At 48.5% G+C, this 20792-nt stretch overlaps 1 protein-coding gene across 1 annotated transcript in view; it reads left to right on the forward strand.

Annotated features, from left to right (window-relative positions):
• prex1 (phosphatidylinositol-3,4,5-trisphosphate-dependent Rac exchange factor 1) overlaps positions 1–20792 on the forward strand; it is a 74546-nt gene that overhangs the window by 32521 nt on the left and 21233 nt on the right. Inside the window, exons 9-17 of the mRNA XM_049016617.1 lie at positions 1956–2105; positions 6163–6310; positions 10923–11023; positions 12392–12495; positions 12829–12878; positions 14204–14279; positions 15024–15096; positions 16608–16750; positions 19989–20081. Coding sequence (XP_048872574.1) covers positions 1956–2105; positions 6163–6310; positions 10923–11023; positions 12392–12495; positions 12829–12878; positions 14204–14279; positions 15024–15096; positions 16608–16750; positions 19989–20081 — 938 coding nt within the window. The remainder of the gene's footprint in view (positions 1–1955; positions 2106–6162; positions 6311–10922; positions 11024–12391; positions 12496–12828; positions 12879–14203; positions 14280–15023; positions 15097–16607; positions 16751–19988; positions 20082–20792) is intronic.

The following is a 20792-nucleotide window of genomic DNA, read 5'->3' on the forward strand; positions in this document are numbered from 1 at the left end:
CTGGGGGTCCCCAGGGGCCGGGTTGGGAAACACTGGCTTAAGGCATCAGGGGCTTATATGAGATACCTAAGCTATCAGAGGGGTGTCATATTGAATTCTCTCTCATTGAAGTTACAATCATCGTAGCACTGCAAAGGTTTTGGGGAATGCTGCCTTGGACTAAGACTGTTGTGATGTATGGAATTCTCACACCGAGAGCCTGGTTGTGAAAAAATCTGAGCCAGATAAATCATTCGGGTCTTGTCTGGTCAAGGCCTGTGATCAGAAGGTCGCTGGTAGGCCGGTGTGGTATCTAATCTTTCAACCAATGCTATTTTAGTAAAGTGCCAGGAAGGTAAATTATCATGGCATCCAATTTTGTTGCCAAGATTTCAAAACACCGCAGTTTATCCAAAATAAAACAGCGTATCACTGTAATACTGTCCAGGCCTAGTGGCTGCTTCCTCAGTTATATGTCACTTTGGGTAAAATAAATGGCTAAATTAAATAACATGTAAAAAGTAAATGCAAAATTCAACTAGTAATTCCGGCGATTCTGCTGAAAATAGGTCAGGTTGGCGGGAGGCCGTGCCCCCAGGGGGAGGCCGTGCCCATTACTAAGGTTACTGAGAGTGTACTGGTGCCATTTAGAGTGAGCCGGGTAACTGCGGCTCGTCACCAGGATCATTCACGAGTTTGGTCAGCACCATGTGACCTTTGCAGTGGGAGCCGGCTCTGCACCCATTTGCAGGTTATGCTTTTAGTCATTTCCTCCTTTGGCCACAGGCCAGCCTTGCATTCGCCGTGCGTCTGGGTGACGATCCGCTCTGCTTGGACGGAATGTACCGCTGCACTGATGTGATAAATGGACAGCTATGCCATGCAGCAGCTCCATCTGGATTTCTCCAATAAAACCTGCCGCAGTTTTTAATGTAGATGGGGGGGGGAGCCGAAAAATTCTATATGAGGTTTCCAAGTAAGTAGCTACTGGTGTAATGTCTAGACTTATTACTAATTCATAGTTTGTTTGCGCTTTCACCTTGTATCTCCTTGTATTGGACTTGGATGAGATGACACAGGTGTAGTTGAAGGTGCATTAAAGCTTTGGGTCCGGCATGCATTATTAGTCACTTACTGGGGAAAAAGCCTTAGCATTTTATAGCGACAGTCAGCAAAGACTCTAACTGAAATGAATCCATCCATCCTCCAAACCGCTTATCCTACTGGGTCACGGGGGTCCAGAGCCTATCCTGGAAGCAATGGGCACAAGGCAGGGAACAACCCAAGATGGGGGGCCAGCCCATCGCAGGCCACACTCACACACCATTCTCTCATGCATGCACACCTACGGGCAATTTCAGTAACTCCAATTAGCCTCAGCATGTTTTTGGACTGTGGGGGAAACCAGAGTACCCGGAGGAAACCCCACGACGACATGGGGAGAACATGCAAACTCCGCACACATGTGACCCAGGCGGAGACTCGAATCCGGGTCCCAGAGGTGTGAGGCAACAGTGCTAACCACTGCACCAACATGCCGGCTGATACGAATCGTTTGTTCTAATTGGATTCCTCCAGGATGATAATTTTTTTTTTTAGGAATTTATGCTGCTTTCTGTGTCCTTGTTCAGTTTAAATGCAGCTGTTGCTCGGCAAAGCCGTGCTCATCTCTATAGTATGATTGAAATTAGGTCTTAATAAAACCTGTGCTTATTCTCTGTCCAATACTGATATGAATTCTATATCCAATACTGATAGACTGCAAACCGTCACAGGCAAGTTGGAGCTCAATCCTATCTGGAGTGATTAAAAGAAGCTGATAAATTTTGTGGGGCATAGTGATTTAGGCTAGATTATTCAGGAGGCTATACATGCCGCATGAGACGTGAGAACTCTGGTATGCCAATAAGTGTAGTTGATAAAATTTTTCATTTCTGATTATATATTTTTACATTTCTCCTCCCTGTATTTCACAGCTGACTATCATAGCAATAATTATACAGTGACAAATGGCTGGAAGATCCACAACACGGCCAAGAACAAGTGGTTCGTCTGCATGGCAAAGAACGCAGAGGACAAGCAGAAGTGGCTGGACGCCATCTTGAAGGAGCGCGAGCAGAGGGAGAGTGAGTTGGCCATTCTTACCATCTTTCTCTTTGCTTCATTAAAGGAAACATTTACCCTGCAAGCGGGTAAACACTCTGGTCAGACTACACATGCAGCCGTTCCCAGCAGAACGTGGTCTGACCATTCAGGAGGGGAAAGTACAAACAAGGGCTGTTATAAACCCTTTCATTCAGCTTCTTATTAATCTCACCAATCACCTTCTTGTCTTGGCCAGACATGTGTCTTTACATTAGACATATACTACCTCTTTGTGTGTATAGTGTGAATATCAACCTAATGTCATTCAAAATTACTTTTAGAATGCAGATTGACTGTAAATTGACTCTAACTTAAGCATGCACTTCTAGGTTTCCTATGTTTTCTAGAACATGTAAATGCTCAGTTGACTGAAAGCTGAATGCTGTTTTGTCTGGCGCCCTAATTTGAATGGTCTTTTAATTAGGCCGTCACAGAGCAGTGAGAACTGGAATGTAGTAACTGGAATTGTAATTTTATTTTTTTGTGCGTGTTGTGCTGCAGATTTGTACAGAAATAGCTTTGGGTGCAAAGGTAGGCTTTGGGGTTTTCATTTCTTTAAATTGTCTGGAAGGGAGAACAAGCAGCAGACTGTTGTTTGGGCAGCTCGCAGACAAACAGCCATAATGTTATTTAAAAAAAAAAAAAACACACTGTTGACCCTGGTCCTGAAATAAATTAACATTCCCAGGCCGAGACAGTACACTGACCAAGAGTGAGGTCCCAGCGCTCGGTCTTAGAGTGCTTCGTTTTGTTTTGACTAGACATAAACATGCCCTTTAAGTTTAAAGTGGTTTTTTAGAAGCAGTTTTGGATCAAATAAACCCTTGAAAGTAGCTAATTTACCAATGAGTTGTACTGGGTTAGCGGGCAGCAGGTGGCATAGTGGACATAGACAGGGATGATGTCACTTGATGTAGCTTCTTGTATCTCCATGTAGCGTCCGAAGTCCTTACCATGATGCAGAAAAATAACAATGAATATGCTATAATATGCCAGAATGATGTGAAGGTATTCAAATCTGATACTTAGCTAAATTCTTACTCTACTTATTTGTATTTAGGTAAATGGCTTGTTCCAAACGTAGGGGGCGATGGGTCAGACATTAGTCATTCATACCCTTGAGACCTGCTTGAACCCGCCTCTCAGCCCTTGAACTGCACCCCACATGGGGCTTGCTGCCCTTTGCCCTCGCTTTGTGGCCTCCGAGGGACTGGGACGGGGGCCTCCGCGATGCTGCAGCTTCACCAACCGAAATGTCAGTGTGTCAGTCTGTACTTTCCTGTCAGACAGCCCATGTGTCATCAGAGCTCGTTGACATGACAGTGCATGAGCTAATGGGCAGCGTTGTACTGGTGGAGTGTGGTTCAGCAGGTTAGGCCGGTGTGCCTGTTATCAGAAGGTTACTGGTTTGAGTCCTGGCCTCAGTAGAATTGCCACATGTCTATTGGGTGTTTCACCAAAGCACTTGACCCCCGAAATGCTCCAAGGACACCAGATAAATGGCTGACCCTGTGCTCCACACCCCATGCTTCACTCTCACCTTTATATTCTTCTTTGTGTATTTGTGTTATAAAGGAGAGCATGATGGGATATGTGAAAAGAGGCACTCCAATGTACTTATGTTAATGGAAAATGTAATTTTTTTTCATTTTCGTTTGATCAGCAAAACTGAACCATCTCCACATGTTTCTCAGCCTCTGTGTTGTGAGGATCAGTGTTTTCCAGTTGTGATGGGTGGATGGAGCAACAAGCAAAAATCGAAAATTTGTGTTTGTGCTAGTTCTCTTTGTAAATAACTCCATTTTGTCCCCTTAACCCTAAGAATACAGGGGATTTAATTACATTCTTGTTAAATTACAAAGACACAGTTCCGTGTCTTGTATGACCTGGAAATTAATCCGGAGAAACGCGGCGCTTCTGAAGCATCGTTCATCTGACCCCGTTAACCCACCCACCCCCCTGTCCTTAAATCTTTTACTGCTTTTGCTTGAGAATCTTCAAAGGAGCGTTTCGTGAGTGTTTTCTGAGCACCTGTTCTGTGCTGACTATGTGCCTTTGATGTGAAGGTTTATATTGTCAGGTTTCAGAAATGTGGCATTTCTGGATTGGTCTGAAGCTGGTAAACACAAGACAATAACGCATGCCCCCAAAACGTTGGCTCCTCTGTCGTTCGATAAATACAGGAAAAGCTTATATTTTGTTTTAATTCGTTATTACTGTAGTATTGCTCCTTATCAAAACATGCGCAAAGGTACAGTTGTGGTAGATTGTGGTACACAATGGAAACAAAGATGTTTGTTGCTGCAGACCATCGCCCTCTGTGCACTTTGCGTCATGCAGCCACCGTGATCCTCACCCCTGTCTTTAGCGACCATGCAGGCGGGTCTCAGGTCGGCCCTTTGATGTGCAGCCCGCCACAACCACTGCACTCTGCATCTGACCCTGCCTGCAGTGGCCCTTTTAGGGTGTGTATCAGCTTTCAACCGCTGGCAGCAGATCCTGGCCAGCAGATGCTCCATCTGTCACACCAAGCCCCTGGGGGCCTCTGGGAGGCGTGGCAGCGGCCCCCCTGGCTGGGCCCTGCTTGCTGTAGCCTCTCCCCCGTGCCACGGATGTGATTTACGAAGCGTCACCTCTGCCTGCCTGTTTAACGGCGGCCTGCGATCTTGCCGCTATGCCTACAAGGGGCCTGCTGTTCAGCAGCTAGGCCGGCTCTGCTTTCCCGCTCGCTTATTGATCTGTTAAGGCACTGTGTGCTGAAAATTGCATTATGGCACTTCAGTAGAGTGCCACGTCTTTTAATGCCTGGGATGAAATCAGTGCTTTACACAAGAATGTGATCTGATGTCTTGTCGGACGTCTAGAACAGGAAGGAGATGCCGACAAGCCGACGTGGCTGCCGGATGCCATTAAGTGGGTGTGACGCCTGTCATTGGACAAGATGCTACCCAATTAGCAGACTAGGAGTGCTCACGCCCTCTCACAGCGGGATGGTGTAATCTGGGCAGCTTCAGGTCTGCAGTGCTATGCTTCATGGAGCAGCCATGGAGCAGTGAGAGGCAGCTGGTGCTCACGCTGTGGGTGGGGCCACTGCAGGGAATTGCCCCCTCCCCTGAAAGCCACTCTTTGTTCCCCAGCCTGCCCCTCTCCTGCAGCTGTTGGCTCTTAATCCAGCCTCACTTCGCCGTGCACCAGCCACAGGAACTGGTCTTGAGACGCCCCAGTGAGGCTCTCCAACTGGGAGGTGGGGTCCACAACTCTCACGCTACTTGTGGATGTGACCTTTGGGTGAACCTTGCGTCGGTGGAAAGTTTCCTTTTTTTCCACGACCTCTCTGTTCTGGCCAAAATATAAGACGTCGTCTGTTTGCTGTTTTTCCCTCCGTTGATTTTTCTGAGCTCCTGCTTTGATCCTGGCATGAACTGAGTCGCTGTGTACTGCCCTTGCTGATTAATTCCCGGTTACCGTAACACCGCATTAGCACCCCCGCCATTGGTCTGTGTGCTTCCTGGTGAGATAAACATCTGTTTTCCCTCTGGCCGGCACCCCCAGACGCGAGCCGCCACGGTCTGCTCCGCGCTCCGCGCACTGCATCCAGACCGTGACGGACCGATGCTTCCCTTCTACTGATTTGTGAAGCTGGCGTCATTTCTAAGGGACTCTGGTCTCCCAGACCTTGTTTAGATTGGCATCGCCCAGGTTCCTGTGCCACACCGTGCCAATCTGGCTGAAAGTCACCAGAATCGGCACGGCCGTTGTGCCGTGAGCTGGGTTCAAGGTCTCCCACATGCGGTGTTCTCCTCCTACCCGTCCAGATCGGCGAACTATCGATTGTCGGCACAGAACAAATCGAAAGACTGATCGATGCATTACAGATGTTAGATGGTATTTCCTGTGTTAATTACTGTAGAAAACATTACTCATCTAATCAGCAGCCAGACCCCTCTCTATACTGTATGGTATTTTCCAGCAGACTCCGCCAGGCAAATGGCAGTCTGTGAGGGGTCTTGTAACCTTTGTCTCCTTTGCTCGTCGCAGGCCTGAAGCTGGGGATGGAGCGGGACGCCTACATGATGATCGCCGAGAAGGGGGAGAAGCTCTACCACATGATCATGAGCAGGAGCCGTCACCTGATCAAGGACCGCCGGCGCAAGTTATCCGTCGTGCCCAAGTGCTTCTTTGGAAAGTAAGCAGGCAGAAGGTGGCCCCTGGAGTGAGGCTTTGCCACGGGGCAAAGCTGAATGGGGCAAACGGCATCGCAGCCTTGAGAGGCTGATTTAAATATCATATTTCCCTGAGGTCTCTGTAAGGAGCGCCGTGTGAGTGTGGAGTTTGCCTCTTCTCCCCGTGTCATGTGGATTCTCTCTGGGTACTCTAGGTCCCTCCCACAGAGTAGAAACCTGCAGTTAGGCTAATTAATCTGTAGACAGTGTGAATATGTACCCTGCAATGGATTGATGTCCTGTCCAGGATGCACCCTGTGCTGCTGCTGATAGCCTTCAGGCTTCCCCGTGACCCAGCTCAGGATTAGCGGCTGGATGGTAGATGCTTGAAACCTTTTTAGTAATGTTTCCCAATCCTGTCCTCAGGTTCCCACAGACTGCTGGGGAGGGAGCAGAAATGTGAACTGGATTGGGAAACACTGGTTTATAGAATTGGAAAGCATTGTCTGTTAGCTGTCCCTGGGTTCAAGGTCTCCAGATCATTTGCTTTGTAAAATCTGTCACCCTGGAGATGATTTGCACTTTAAATGTGGTTTTTGGAGGCAACCCAGGGCAATAATTAGACCCCGAGTCACACCTTTCCTGCATTTCCCCGTATAGGCTGCGGGTGGGATTTACTGGGCAGCATCTGAAGGGCACCCAGGCGGTATGCAGTGGTCCTCACTGTCAAACAGTGTTGTGGATCCGAGCCGGTGGAGCCTCCCAAGCCACTTTGCTTACCCCAGATGCTTAACGTTGCATAGCAGGCACTGAACCCAGGTCAGTGCTAGACGGTGCACCATGCTCGTCGTGGGAAAGGCCACTCTGTGTCATGATGGGGAGCCCTCCCCCTCCCCCCCCCCCCACAGCTTGGTCTCTCCCAGCAGTGAATGAACGAGGGCTCTGTTTATTAGGGCGAAAATGCATTTTCCGTTACTCATCGGTTCAAAGTGAGCATGTATGCCACAGTCCAGAGAGGGAATAGGGCAACTCCTCTCGACGGAGAAACGGAGAAACAGTTTAGCGCAAATTTGTTTCATAGAAAGTCTGCAGCAAGAGCTAAGTAATATTGCTATTCCGCATTCATTTTATTTATTAGAAATGAAACTCGAGTCTCCAAAAGGCGCAGATGGGTCACATTTGCTCATCTGCTCGTGAGCTTATATTATACGGGTGGGGGTGTTATGCGGGGTAAGCAACGTCGCAAGCAAGGATGCACAGGTGCTGTGGCGCAGAGAGCACAGTGTGCAACCAGGCATGCGCGTCGGACTGTACTGCCAGTTGAGATTCTGAGATGGCGTGACCTTTAACCACCCCGTGATGAGGTGCAGTGCTGGTTAGAGCTGCACAAGAAGCCCCAGGTTAGAAACCGCCGTTCCACTGCCCTTGCCCGCCTACCCGTGAGTGCTCTGTCTTTCACTGCTGCTTGGCTAACAGCGATAATAGCCAGGTCTCTGCGAGGGAGCCTGACATGAGGATTCTGTGGTCGCCTCCCACTCACCGCACGCCTTGATTGAGTGAGCAGGCTTTAACATTCGATCTTCTCGGTTTTAACGTGGCCGCGTTCTGCATCTCAGCCGGGTAATGCTTCAGCGTGATGACTCGGGGTCGTCTACATCTACGGTTTGGTTCAGGGGTGTTCTATCGCAGAAGCGTAGCCTTAAACATCTACGTGGGGATTGGAAAGCATGCTGCGTTCGATTTGGGAGCTTTGTGTTTCTGCTCTGTGATAAAGATATGTTTTCCAGATCTTACTGATAGATTTTCCCGGGCCCGCGGTGCGGCATGAAGTGTTCTACAGTGGCCGTTTTAGAAGTCGCTGGAACATCTGACATATTGCTCTCCAGTTCGTGCCTATAATAGAAATCCAAGATGTGACTAAAATAGCCTGGAACTTGGTATTTTTGAACCATTGCACGCTGATAAAAGGCCATATTTTCTGAGCCTGCTGTCACAGAACCTTCCTGAGTACAGCAGAATTGTAACGCTTACAAACGTCTGAGCTATAATGGTCAGAGATGATTTTCATGGCAGGTTTATTTTATTTTTTTTTCTTTGGCCATTTTCTCTGAGGCTAGATGAGGATGCAGAAGTAGGCCTGAAGTTCCCCAATACACAAGCTGGGATAAATACACAGTGTGGAAGATTTACGTGAGGTTATAACAGGAACACACAGGCGCACAATGGTTATTCTGCTCCCTCGGTTGGGTCTACTCATCTTGCCCCTTTCTGCAGCGATCTCCAGTGACTCACATAGATGAAACATTTGTTTGAAATCGCCGGGGGGCGTTTACAGGGGCGGCACCATAAGGGCGCATGGCCTCAGCTGAAAGCTGATTGGCTCCTTCACTGTCACTCAGCAATTCAAAACAAATTCCTAGCTAATGATAAGATTGGCCCCTCTGCGAATTATGAATGGTCCCTCTTAAGTCCCCACCCACAATTGCTCCTTGCCGATTGCCACCAGATTGCACTTGATCGACCCCCTCCCTCATTCTGCATTGGCTCTGTTTGGCCGAGATGCACATTTTTGTAAATCACATACATTTTTTTAATTATCAGGGCACATCTGTAGTCGGCAAAAAAACAAGACAAATAAAAAGAATATAAATAGATACACGGGTTCATATTTATTCAGATAGGTATATATTTATAATATTATATATGCATGCGTGAAGCCTTTTTAGTAATGTTTCCCAATCCTGTCCTCAGGTTCCCACAGACTGCTGGGGAGGGAGCAGAAATGTGAACTGGATTGGGAAACACTGGTTTATAGAATTAGAAAGCATTGTCTGTTAGCTGTCCCTGGATTCAAGGTCTCCACACACACACACACACACACACACACACACACAATGATATCAGTTCACACTCATTCCAGCTGCGTTTCCGCAAACATCTCTGAGGTCCAGGGAATTTGTTTGGTTACGCAGTGACAGGACTGAGAAGGAAACGGCCATGGTCGAGAATGTGGGGACTTTCTCATCCAAGCAATTGACCGACGTCCAGACTCAGAAGAGACGGAAAAGCATAGAAGAGGGGAAAAAAAGTGGAGAGAAATCGCTCCTTCCGCCTCTCGGTCTGTCTAAGCTCTCGAGTCTCGCATTCTTGGCCCAGAGATGGTGTTTGTTAAGAGACTCGCCTGTGAGTCCCATGAGGCACAAACTTGTGGTGGGTTTTAATTTGCTGTGGAGCACAAGGAGGCACAGTTCAGTAGCGAGAGAGCTGGGGGGTGGGGGGGTGGACGGGGGGTCCTGGAAGAGAGCTCAGCCCCCAGTGATGCATCGTTCATTACCAAGCCTGCGTCGTTTGATGTGTGAAGTACAAGAAATTGTGCAAATACTCTTCATGCTCCCTCTCATGTTAACAGCACACCTCCCTCCGGTTGCATGTCGCTTAGCATCACCATACACTGCAACAGAAAATGCCCCACGGACGCAGGTTCGAGCCATAGATGCTGGCGTTCCCATCTGAGGCGATAAAACGGAGGCGTTCACAGCATTAAGAGCGGAAAAACGGAGTCTTGTGGTAACCAGAAGGCATTCTCTCCTGCTCTAGCGCAAACTTAACTGGGTCGCACAATCGGCATCGGCGTATCTGGCAACAAACAAGATGCAAAGGGAGGGAGAAGCTCATTTTGCTGCTTAATTAATTTATCTAACACTTTTACTTGTTTTATTAAGGAAAAAAAAAAACTGATTAAAGTTGTTGATTGTGTTATTATTTATTTTCATACTTTGTCGTGTTGTATAAAATATGAAATAAATCGAACTCCGTAAAACGTACCAAGTTTTAAAAAGTAAAAAAAAAACTGTTTAAAAGTAACTAGTGGCAACCCTAAGTGGCAATTGATGTATTTAGGTCAGGTGGCCAGGTCATGTGATGTGACACTCTATCACTCTCCTTTGCCGGCGGCATGGTGTGTCCAAACATTTGACTGGCATTGTACTTGTTACACATGCAAGATTCCTATGAATACATGTTCTCTCAAAATTAAGCTACGTGACACCCCCGGTGAGAAGCTGAAAGACTCTCCACTGCCCCCCATCCAGAAGACTGAACTTCTTTTTTTTCCCCTTCCAGAGCCCCATGGTGCTACATTTACACATTTACTAAACAATAGACTCCGAAACGCTAACATTTAGACGCTGACTAGACAAGCTTCAGATGTGTACTATACAACGTGGAGTGTAGCAGGGATGCGAAGACGAGAGACGGCAGCGCAGCAACTTTGACGTGGACTGAATAGGAATTGTAGGCGGTGCAGTGCAAGTTCTCATTCCTGATGCAGAATGGTTTTTGTTTAAACGTGGCCATGTGCAGCGAGTTTGGGATTAGGTATTTGCGGTGGGAGGAAGTAGAGGAGCGAGGATAGGGCGGGCAGGCTGGTTTGTGTGTGTGTGGGGGGGTGGGGGGTAGGTTGAGGGGTTCAGTCCCCGTCCCTGTCCCTGTCCCCGTCCATGTCCATGTCCCTGATTAGGTGCTGAGCTGCAGGGTGTTGAGGAGTCTGACAGACTGTCAGGGGAAAAGATTACTACAAGGAGGCTCTTCCTCAGGCACTTACCGCCTTGACCTCTCCTCTCTGATGCCTCGCAGTGAGTTTGTGACCTGGCTGCTGGAGAACGGCGAGATCAGCAAAGCAGAGGAGGGCGTGAACTTGGGCCAGGCCTTGCTGGAGAATGGCCTCATCCATCACGGTGAGACAGCACCGATGTGAACACGCCCCCCTACACTCTGCCCCGAAGCTCAGTCACTCTAGCATGATGCGGCATGTGGTGCCGGAAAGAAGAAAATAGCCAGGATGAGCTTGTAGTTTTTAGCATTACGTCATTGTAGACTTGCGGAAAGAAGCGGTTTTCGTGCATTATTGTTTACGATGCCATTTGGAATCCCTGGAGGGGATTTTTATTGCCCGCGTTTGTCCTCCCTTTATTTTTTGAAGTGCTGTAATTTGCATATCATACATAGAAAATGAAAGGTTACTCTGCCTCAGTAAATTATTGATGTCTTTTTTGGGTTTCATGCCCGCGGACAAAATGGCTGTAAGGCCCAAGAGGATAGGAAATCCCTTTATGATTCAACACTGAAGTGTGAATTCTGCCATATTCTGAGAGCTGACACGTGATGGGAATTTCTGACCGAATAGACTGATTCGGAAGAGACGTTGTGCCGTTCATGAACTCCGCACGTTGACATTCCCACTTCCAGCCCATCATAGCATTGTGTGGGAGTCTTATCAATAATTATGCTGTTCTGAATTTCACTTAATATAACAGACATAAAGGTCACTCATGATTCGAAAATAAACAAGCACTGGTTATACCATCATAGCTTGCTGTGATGAACTTGGAGGCAGTTGTGTGTGTGTGTGTGTGTGTGTGGGGGGGGTGTTTCTCATTATCAAGAGCACCAAGATCCTACTTATGCCCTATGCAAGGGTGTTTTTGCTAACTTGCCTCCCAAGAACGAACTCAGGACACAAATGAATCATGGGATTTGTTCTCATTGGCAAGGATGCAACTGATGCATCCATGATATTTGGGGTTAGACAAGAACGACGTCTGGGGATTCTTACCATCTTCCATGCTTCTGTTCTGGAGGATTGGAATTGGTCGACGACAGTGAAAGATGTCAAACAGGATCACGAGAACACAAGTATGGTCAAGTATACATATTGAGAAACATCCATGATAGTCCTTAAACTATGATGTACAAAAACCCCAAATCCACAGCTTATTACCACATTGTGTGATATTTACTGACTCAGGATTCCTGCTTAAAGCTCAGAAATTGAAAGAGTTACTGTATGATCATCCTCAGGGACCTCCAGCTGAGCCTCCCTCGCAGCTCTCAAGACACCTGTACCTGGTATTTGGTGCTCTTGGGGCAAAAATGAGGCCTGTATAGGGGAAGCCAAAAGACTGGATTGAGAGATACTGGTTTAGTGAAGTTGAACGGTTCTGTGTAGGAAAGTATTTCATTGGGCTGACTTTATAGTGCCACGAGATAATAATTCTTGTGGTCTGATTGTTTTATTGATTTTTGTTTCTTTTCTTTTTTTTCAGTGTCTGATAAGCATCAGTTCAAGAACGAGCAGGTCCTGTATCGTTTCCGCTATGATGATGGAACGTACAAGGCCAGGAGCGAGATGGAGGACATTATGTCAAAGGTATCTGCACCAACACGCGGAATTACCGGTTCCATTTCCACTCACGCGTAACTACCGAGATGAGCCAATCACAAGCAGTCAGTACTTCTGAGAGGGAAGTTGATTGGGCTGTTCCGGAACAGGCAGAAGTGTTTGGAATTTACATGGCTGCAAAGCTTAATTATTTTTTTAAACCTTTGAAGGAAGTTCTGCTCTTGATGATCTTCACCTTCCTTTGTTGTGATTGGCACTGTTGTAAAATGGTCCTGTATATTTAATATAATAATTTCCAATTAGAATCGTTAATTCTGAGCATGTGGCAGAGTGTGACTAACAGCAGCATCATTTCTGCAGGGTGTCAGGCTCTACTGCCGGCTCCACAGCCTTTTTGTACCCGTCGTCAAGTGAGTGCCCCTCCCTCATCCGTCACTACTGGCTATGGTCCTAACCTGCCACTGGGCCGGCATGGCAGCCTCAATCCGCAAGGGTTTCTACGAGGCCATGTTCCTCAGTGCGGTACAGATCCTCTGACCTGGGACGCTCTGAATTGTCCCCTCATTCCCCTCTGGGAAATGGATTAAACTGGGACAACCTGAGCAGTTTTATTACCCTGGGCTTCAAATGGTGATTTCCATCAAACCTAATCCTGTTCCGCACGGTGTGTCGTTACCTCTGCCCTCCCAATTCCCAGGCCCAGATTGAAACATCGGGATAAGCCATCACTGCAGGGAGGGCCTCAGCTGTCTGTGACGGAAATTAAAAAAGGACTTTAATTCGGCCAAATAAAATGACTTTGCCTCTAGACCTTAAACTTGCAGTTTCGGTGAGAGGCGTATTTTGAAGGTGTGTGATTCAGCCGCGAGCGAATAACCTGTGCCACACCGTCAAGAAGAGCCTTTACCCAAAGCTGAGGACCGTGGATGCGTCCATAAGTCCTAAGGATACGTCACAATCTCGGGCTGAATAGTTTTGTCGGGCAGTGTCACTGTTTCCTGACAGCTGAATAGGTTTTAAAAAGATAATCAGATAAAGGGGGGCGATGCCATTGTAAAAGGAAATTGTGACCCCGCCACCCCCCCGAATCCCCTGGATTGTTCTATTACAGATTTTACAAAGTGGCTCAATGCTATTTTAAACCCCCAAAGCCAGACTGTTTTCTTAGAACTCCCTGCAGTGCTCTTAAAGGTACAGAGGCGGCCTCCCTGCTTCTCACAGTGGCAGCCAAGACCGCACCATCGATGACAGAATGTTGGAACAGATGTTCTGACTGATACGCTAGTTATCCGCGAGTGCTGCTCAGTCCGTGCCATTCGGCTTGTCTGCACTCACCCCACCCGTTCCTCTTATGAGTAGCAGGCCCGCGTTCATCCTGAGGACGCTTGTGCCGTGACACTGTGAATAATGCGTTTGGCTTCACCAGCATCAGCAAAACAACTAATTTCTAGTATGTTCAAACCACAGTGTTTAAATTTTTTTGGTGATTTATTATAAAGCCTTAAAATAAAGTCTGCAGCTTTGATTACAACCGTGATAAACACCGATCTTGGACAATGCCCTGGGTGCAAATGTGACTCGCCAGCACAAATCTTACTTTAGAGAAGCGCTTTTATTTGAAATTTCTTTTTAAAAAAGTTTATCTTCCGCGCAGGGCAGTCTGTGTACGTCTCATAGAATGTTTACTTAACCATTTTCGCTGCCCTTTCAGTTTTGATGATGTTCTCTCCTTCAGGGACAGAGATTATCACCTGAAAACGTTCAAATCGGTGATTCCAGCGAGCAAGCTTGTGGACTGGCTGCTGTCACAGGTACGGCTTAATCGTCTGCTCCCTGCTGATAAAAAATAAGTCATTGTTGGTTTAAGGAGCATCCTGAATTTCCCACAAGTGTGCCGGACGTTTAATTATCAATGGGATGTCTTGGGTTTATTCAGAGAAACTCTGTAGTTCCGCGGCATGTCTTTGTGATCCAGCATGAGGCTGGGAGTGAGGCTGTGTTCTCCCGACTAGAGGTTACGGTCCAGCTGGGAGAGCTGCGGAGACAGGGCAGGTCAGATTCCCCGCGGCCCGTTGTCAGCGGGTTCCTTACCAAGTGCAAACAAGGCCCGGCTGGCCTCCTCTTATGGACGCATGCCATTCTGGCAACAGTCCATGGCTCCTCTCCTCCAGATGCTTGGCCGAGTCCCCAAGCAGTGCCGTATTTTCAGCAGAAGGTGGACGCGATGTGAGCATGGGCCCCAGTCCCCCATGCTCCCGCGTGCATGGCGGGTCCATGGGCTTCGACGTCTGTGCGCCCTCATTGGTCAGGTCGTGCGCGCGGCACTTCCTCCGTTTGTCTTCGGGCCGTTAAACGACGCATTGGAATAAGCAGGTCCTTCTCGTTCCCGGAGTGATCGTTTTGCATGTGTTGATTTTATGATGTCCCCTCGAGCGCATGGAGGCAGACAGAGGGAAGTCTTTTAAAGAAAAAAAGACTGAGATGATTGTTGTGGGGTGAGTGCTGGCAGGCTGGGTCACGTGACTGTTAACCGCGTGCCTCTGTTTCTCCCCCAGGGTGACTGCTCTTCACGTGAGGACGCCGTGATGCTGGGGGTCGGACTCTGCAACAGTGGGTTCATGCACCATGGTCAGTCCTGCTGCTTGGGCAGCGTGCTCTGGGATCCTGTGTGCTTTGGGATTTAATAAGGATCTTTTGATTTCTTTCTGGCAACATATTGTCAGGTTTTCTATACGAAACACACCATCACTAACTTCTACAGCAGGGTTGCATTAAACCCTTCAGTCACACCGGCAGGATTTGGGGTTCGAATCCCACAAACTGTGTGTTTGTGTGGTCAGTGTGTAGGTGTGGCCTGCAATGGCCTGGTATCCCATCCAGGTGTCCATTTATACCCTGGGGTTCCTAGGATAGGTCTCAAACTCACCAAGATCCTGTACTGGAGAAGAGTTTAGAAGATGGTTGGCAGTCCTACAACATTCATCTCACTTGCGTAGCATATAGTATCTCATATACTTTTTATTAATCATCTTAAAATGAAAAGACTTTTTAAATTTAGCTCTCATACAGAAAACGTGTTTCTGACCCATCTGGCTGTCTGTGCAGCCACTTACATGTAGTCAAGCAAGCCTGCCCGTGCTTCCAAACCTGGCTGGCTCGCACGGACCCACGGGCGAGAGGTCGCCGGGGAACACCCTGCAGGTTAAGTGTGCCTCTTTGGATGCAGGCCAGGCAGCGGTTCCTGTGAACCCGGCTCTCGCAACGCCCTCGGCGGGCTGCATAAATCCATCCACCGCGGCCACCGTCCCGCCTCATTTGGCGTCCCTTACGCACGGCAGCCCAAACCGCTTCTCCTCTACCTGACGGCCGACTTTAAGTGGCAGACTTACTTAGCGGACCTGTTGTTTTATTCCATACATGCATTTTCTTGACAGCCTTAATCCAAGGGGTCTGTCCCATAACGCCAAGGAAGCGCAAATACTGAAAAACAAACAGCCTCCGAGTATGAAAACTTTTCAAAGGGTATCGGGCATTACTCCCTCGTTGCCCAGGGGGAGGTGCTGTAGTCAGGTTTCTGCAAATAAACAAGCGAGACCGAGTCTTGCCTGGTAGCGGGACCCCGGGCCCTGTGTAGCACGGGAGGGGTGTGCTTCCCCGAGGCGTCTGCTTTCTACACTCAGAACCTTCAGAGATGTTTTTATTGGAAATGCTTTTGAGGCCCGAACACAGGAACAGTCTGTGCTTCCAGAACGTCTCGGAAAACACATGGAAATAGGAAATAACAGAAATGTGTCATCTTCAAAAGAGGAAGACTGTTTACAGTTTAGAGGTCATGCAGGATTACGTTGCTTTTTCCCCGTTACTGTGTTTTGTCTAGTTCATGGTAAACTGTTTTATCATTTCACCATGATTTTATCCTGCATTTTCCCTTGCTTTTACCTTGATTTATGATGCACTTAGCATGTTTTTCTTTTTAAATAATGTGTTCTCGGTGCATCAACAATTTTATTTTACTTCGGCGGCACATTTAGACAATCAGTTTTTGGAGGTTTATTTGCCTGGAAAACGGCGTCGACCACGGCGTCACCTGTCCTCCTGAAGGAGCTACGTCTCTGACACGCTGACTCTCCCGCCCTCAGTGCTGGAGAAGAGCGAGTTCAAGGACGAGTCGCAGTTCTTCCGCTTCTACGCCGACGAGGAGATGGAGGGCACAGGCTCTAAGAACAAGCAGCAGCGCAATGACTTCAAGCTGATCGAGAACATCCTGGCGAAGTCGTTGCTGGTGAGTCTCCTCCGTGTAACTCCACGCACTCGGATCTGCGCTCCATGCCCCGTGCAACTGTCATTGTTACGCCTGATAGCTCAACTCATGCCCATTTGTGCCCTCAAGCTTAATGCCCCATCTCCACCCCCCAGCCCCCCCCTTTCCCCCACTAGCTAATAATTATAGAGTATGTTCCAACTAACCCTTTGCTTGGCTGTGCTGCAAGGTTGTTTTAACAAAGGCAGGAAACGATAACATTAACAGTGAATGGACAGATGAATGAACCTGCTTATTTTATTGTTCATTAACCAGCTGGTCTGGAATAGCAAAGATGGCAGAGCCCCCATATTAGTATCAGTTAATTTCGTTAAGCTTCTCCAAAATGGCTACGTGTTGGCTGGACGAGACGTTTTTGGACCCTTTCAATAAGGAAATATCTAGTTTAGTAGATAAATACCAGCCTGAGGTGATGCTCCTTAGAAGATCCTTTGGCTGGATCTTGCTGATTGAGTGAGATCCTTCAGACCAGGGATCTCTGCCCTGTGAAACACATGTGCATCTGAGCAACACCTTTCCAGAGCAAGTGTTTTTCCACTTGAAGAGATTTAAGAGATTTTATTTGCGTGGCATGTTGTTACACCAGTCTGCCTGAGGCTGTGTTTAAACAAACAGTTAGGCTTTGTTTTAAATAACAGGCAATTATCATTTTATTTTCCTCCAAAGCATACCCTCAGGGACCGGGATCTATGCAAATCTACTATCTGTAGACACGTGGGCTGGTGACAGCAATCACTTCTTATTTCTCAGTGACTATTCTCTGTTAAACGTGCATCACTCAGAAGTTTAAAGGAAGATTCCAGTACCAACAGAAAAGACATGTTCTTGCAGGATGAGCTTGCAGTTGGCGGTCCTGGGGTTTTTCTGGACGACCTAATCGGACCATTCCTAATCTTGACTGCTGGCAGGACCACGGCTGGCCCAGACTGCTCAGTCCTCAGAACCAATGGAGACACAGTAACCGAGGACCTACTGCCAGCTCCGCTCAAACCATCTGCTTTTGCTTTCGGTTCTGTTTATGCACGTGCCAAGTAGTAGAACATTCCAGGCCGTCCTGTCTTTGACCCGTCGGGTTTTTGTTGCGGATACCCACTCCGGTCATCCCGTCCTGGCGAAGCTGACGCAATGCTGCCGAAACAGGCATTTCCCCGCGTCTGTCTTTGTTATGTGTCTCTCATTATAGCTGTATTCTGTTTACAGCTTTGTACCGACGTGCAGCAAACTCAGTCCCCTTCGCCTCCAGACATCAGCATGTTATTTCACCCACCCCCCCCCCCCCCCCCTCCCCACCAGCCCTCACAAAGCGGATTAAGCCCCATCTTCCTCAGCAGAGCATTTTTCAGAGGCCCCCTTTTATTAAATCGCCCGGCCCGGCGTGCTGCGAGGCTCCGGATCTCTGCTCATGATCGCGGAGAAGGGGTGCGTGTACTCAGGCAGCCATCTTGGGGCCACCCCGGCCGATGAGCTTAAAAATGAGCATAATTAGAGGTCGCGATCAGAGAAAAGAGCGTCGGGGATGTCAGCTGGCTGGGGTATGAAATGGAGGCGTCTGTCAAGCCGGACTCCCCCGTGAGGAACAAAACGTGCTCTATACCCCATCAAAGACGATACGGCCGAGAAGCGTCTCGCTAATCTTATTCTTTGTATTGGGATGGCTAATCCTCTAACATTTTAGATTAAATAAAAGGAGGGTATCGCCTCTGGACAAAGCAGCGGGGCTTTATGCATCCCCCTTTTCACGTTAATGCTTTGCACAGAAAACCGGCGTAAGTGCATGAAATGGAACTGATTTTCGGAATTAGCAGCTTTTAGCGCTTTCCGGGAAGCAGGCTTCGGGTCGCGCTTAGACTTGATTGACAGGAAGCTTTTTTTTTTCTTCTTTCTGGTCACCTTTGTCTTCGTTTAATCCTGTGGTGACACGTATTCCCAATAATAGCCAGGTCATTAAAAGGCGTTTAATGCTCTTTTGGTGCGTAATTGCTGTGACCTTTGGATGTAGCCTTTCACGCCCCGGTAAAAGCTGCGTGTATTTTATGGAATGAAGCCATCATCATGAAAAAAAAACAGGGTTTAGCACGGACTTTATCAGCTGCGTTTAGCTTGTGTGTTGAGCCCTTCCTGACGCTGATTCAAAAAGCCAGACCCCCCCCCTCCCCATCTGGAAGCATTGCTGGGCTAAGAATGTCCGTGGTTCATATGTGGCAATGAAGGGCAGTCAAGGTTTGACCGAAGTCCACAGACAACCCGTACCACTCATAGTATTTGAGACCCCAAGCTTTTAAAGCGCTTCAGAATGTCCGACATTACGTGTGTCTCTCTCCACATCTGCCGCGCTTGTTTGAGCATGAAGAACATGACCTGGAAACATGTGAGCGGACGAGCATGTGGGTCCCACCGTCCCCTGCAGACCCCGCGCGTGTCTGCGCTATGGGAGGGCGAGCTGCCCCCCACCCGTTTCCTGAGGCTCTGGGGTCACTCTCTGTGAACGTGCAACAGAAACCGGAACCTCTTGCTCTCTCGCGCCGCTGGAATGTTGCCGACGTATAAGGACTGATGTTTTCCTGCAGGTGTCTTAAGAATCGGAGGAAAGGTCGAGACAAAAGGCACCGGGGTGTGCGAGAAAGGGCCCCCCAGACTGAGCCGCTACAACCGCCAAATTAAGCTGACAGGAAATGGGCATTGTTTAGAGGCAAAACCCTGAGACCCTCTCCGCTACCCATCGATTACCAGCGACCGAGCCATTCTGCTTATTATTTCCATTCTCACTATGGTAATGACAGTTAAGTGGAGTGATTTAACCAGGCAATATGAATTAGATGGCTTATCTGAGGCGGGCAGGAAAATCTAGAGCAGTGTTTCATAACCCAGTCCTTGGGAACCCACACACAGTCCAGGAGGGAGCAAAAATGTGGATAGTCTGAGAGGTCCCAGCGGACAGGGTTGAGGACCACTGGTCTGTATAGTTTGAGTCACGGTGGGGTCACCCAAACCCCTCCAAGGGAGAAAGTCATGCCATCGAGGGCCGTTGGATGGTCTTGGTAGGATGCCTGAGCTGACATCTTTGACAAATGAGCGTCAAAATGAGCTGTCACTGAACTCATGGAGACAAATCACCTTTAAATCTGTGCCCGACGGTCCATCCTCCCCCTGAGCAGCCTGCGTGGGCAGGGCTACTCTAACGAATGACTTTCCTTCCCAGATCCACCCCCAGGAGGATGACTATGGCTTCGAGATCGAGGAGAAGAACAAGGCCATCATGGTCAAGTCTGTTACCAGGGGCTCCAGCGCCGAGGTGAGAGTCGGGAGAGTTGGTTATCCATTTAATCGACATCCTCCTCATTCTTTCCCTTTCACTCGTCCTCTTCTTGGGTGCTTCCTAAGGCTAGGAGGCGCTGGACAATTATGGTGGCGCGAGGTGAAAGCCGGCATCGGAGCTGAAGGTGACATTCCCCCACCGCTCAGCGCTCTCAGCCTTTGTGGCGGACGCTTGGCTCTCAGGAGGTCCGATGCCCGATAAGGCCGTCAAAGGGCGGGCTTTTGTTAGTTTATTCCAGGCAGGCTCCCATCTCTGGCTGCTTTTCATCACCGCCAGATTCCCCCCGATATTTAGGCCTGCCTCGTCAGGCCCTCATTAACACCAAGTAGCGCATTGGTCCCGGTCCCGATCCTGGTCCCGATCCCGCTGAAGTGCGGTGGCGAACGGGACATCCTTGCAGGTGACTCCGGCTGGGATCGACCCTGCCCCTTTAAACCCATACTGGCCGCTGAATCGTAGCTCTGGCTGAAAAGATGCGGAGACCGGAATACTAAACATCCCCGTCAGAAAGCGAGGGCTTGTTCCCTGGAGGGGTTCTGGGGCTGGCTGAAACGACCCAAAGGAGCAACAGATAAGCATGAAAGGAGCTCGAGCCCGGAGAGCGGATGAAGGGGAACAGAGCTGCCATTATCCCTCAGGTGTCCTCAGCGTCCCCAATATGTCAGGACCTTTGTCTTGTCTGCCCTG

Source organism: Brienomyrus brachyistius, chromosome 6 (assembly GCF_023856365.1).
Source record: "Brienomyrus brachyistius isolate T26 chromosome 6, BBRACH_0.4, whole genome shotgun sequence".
Taxonomy (NCBI): Eukaryota; Metazoa; Chordata; class Actinopteri; order Osteoglossiformes; family Mormyridae; genus Brienomyrus; species Brienomyrus brachyistius.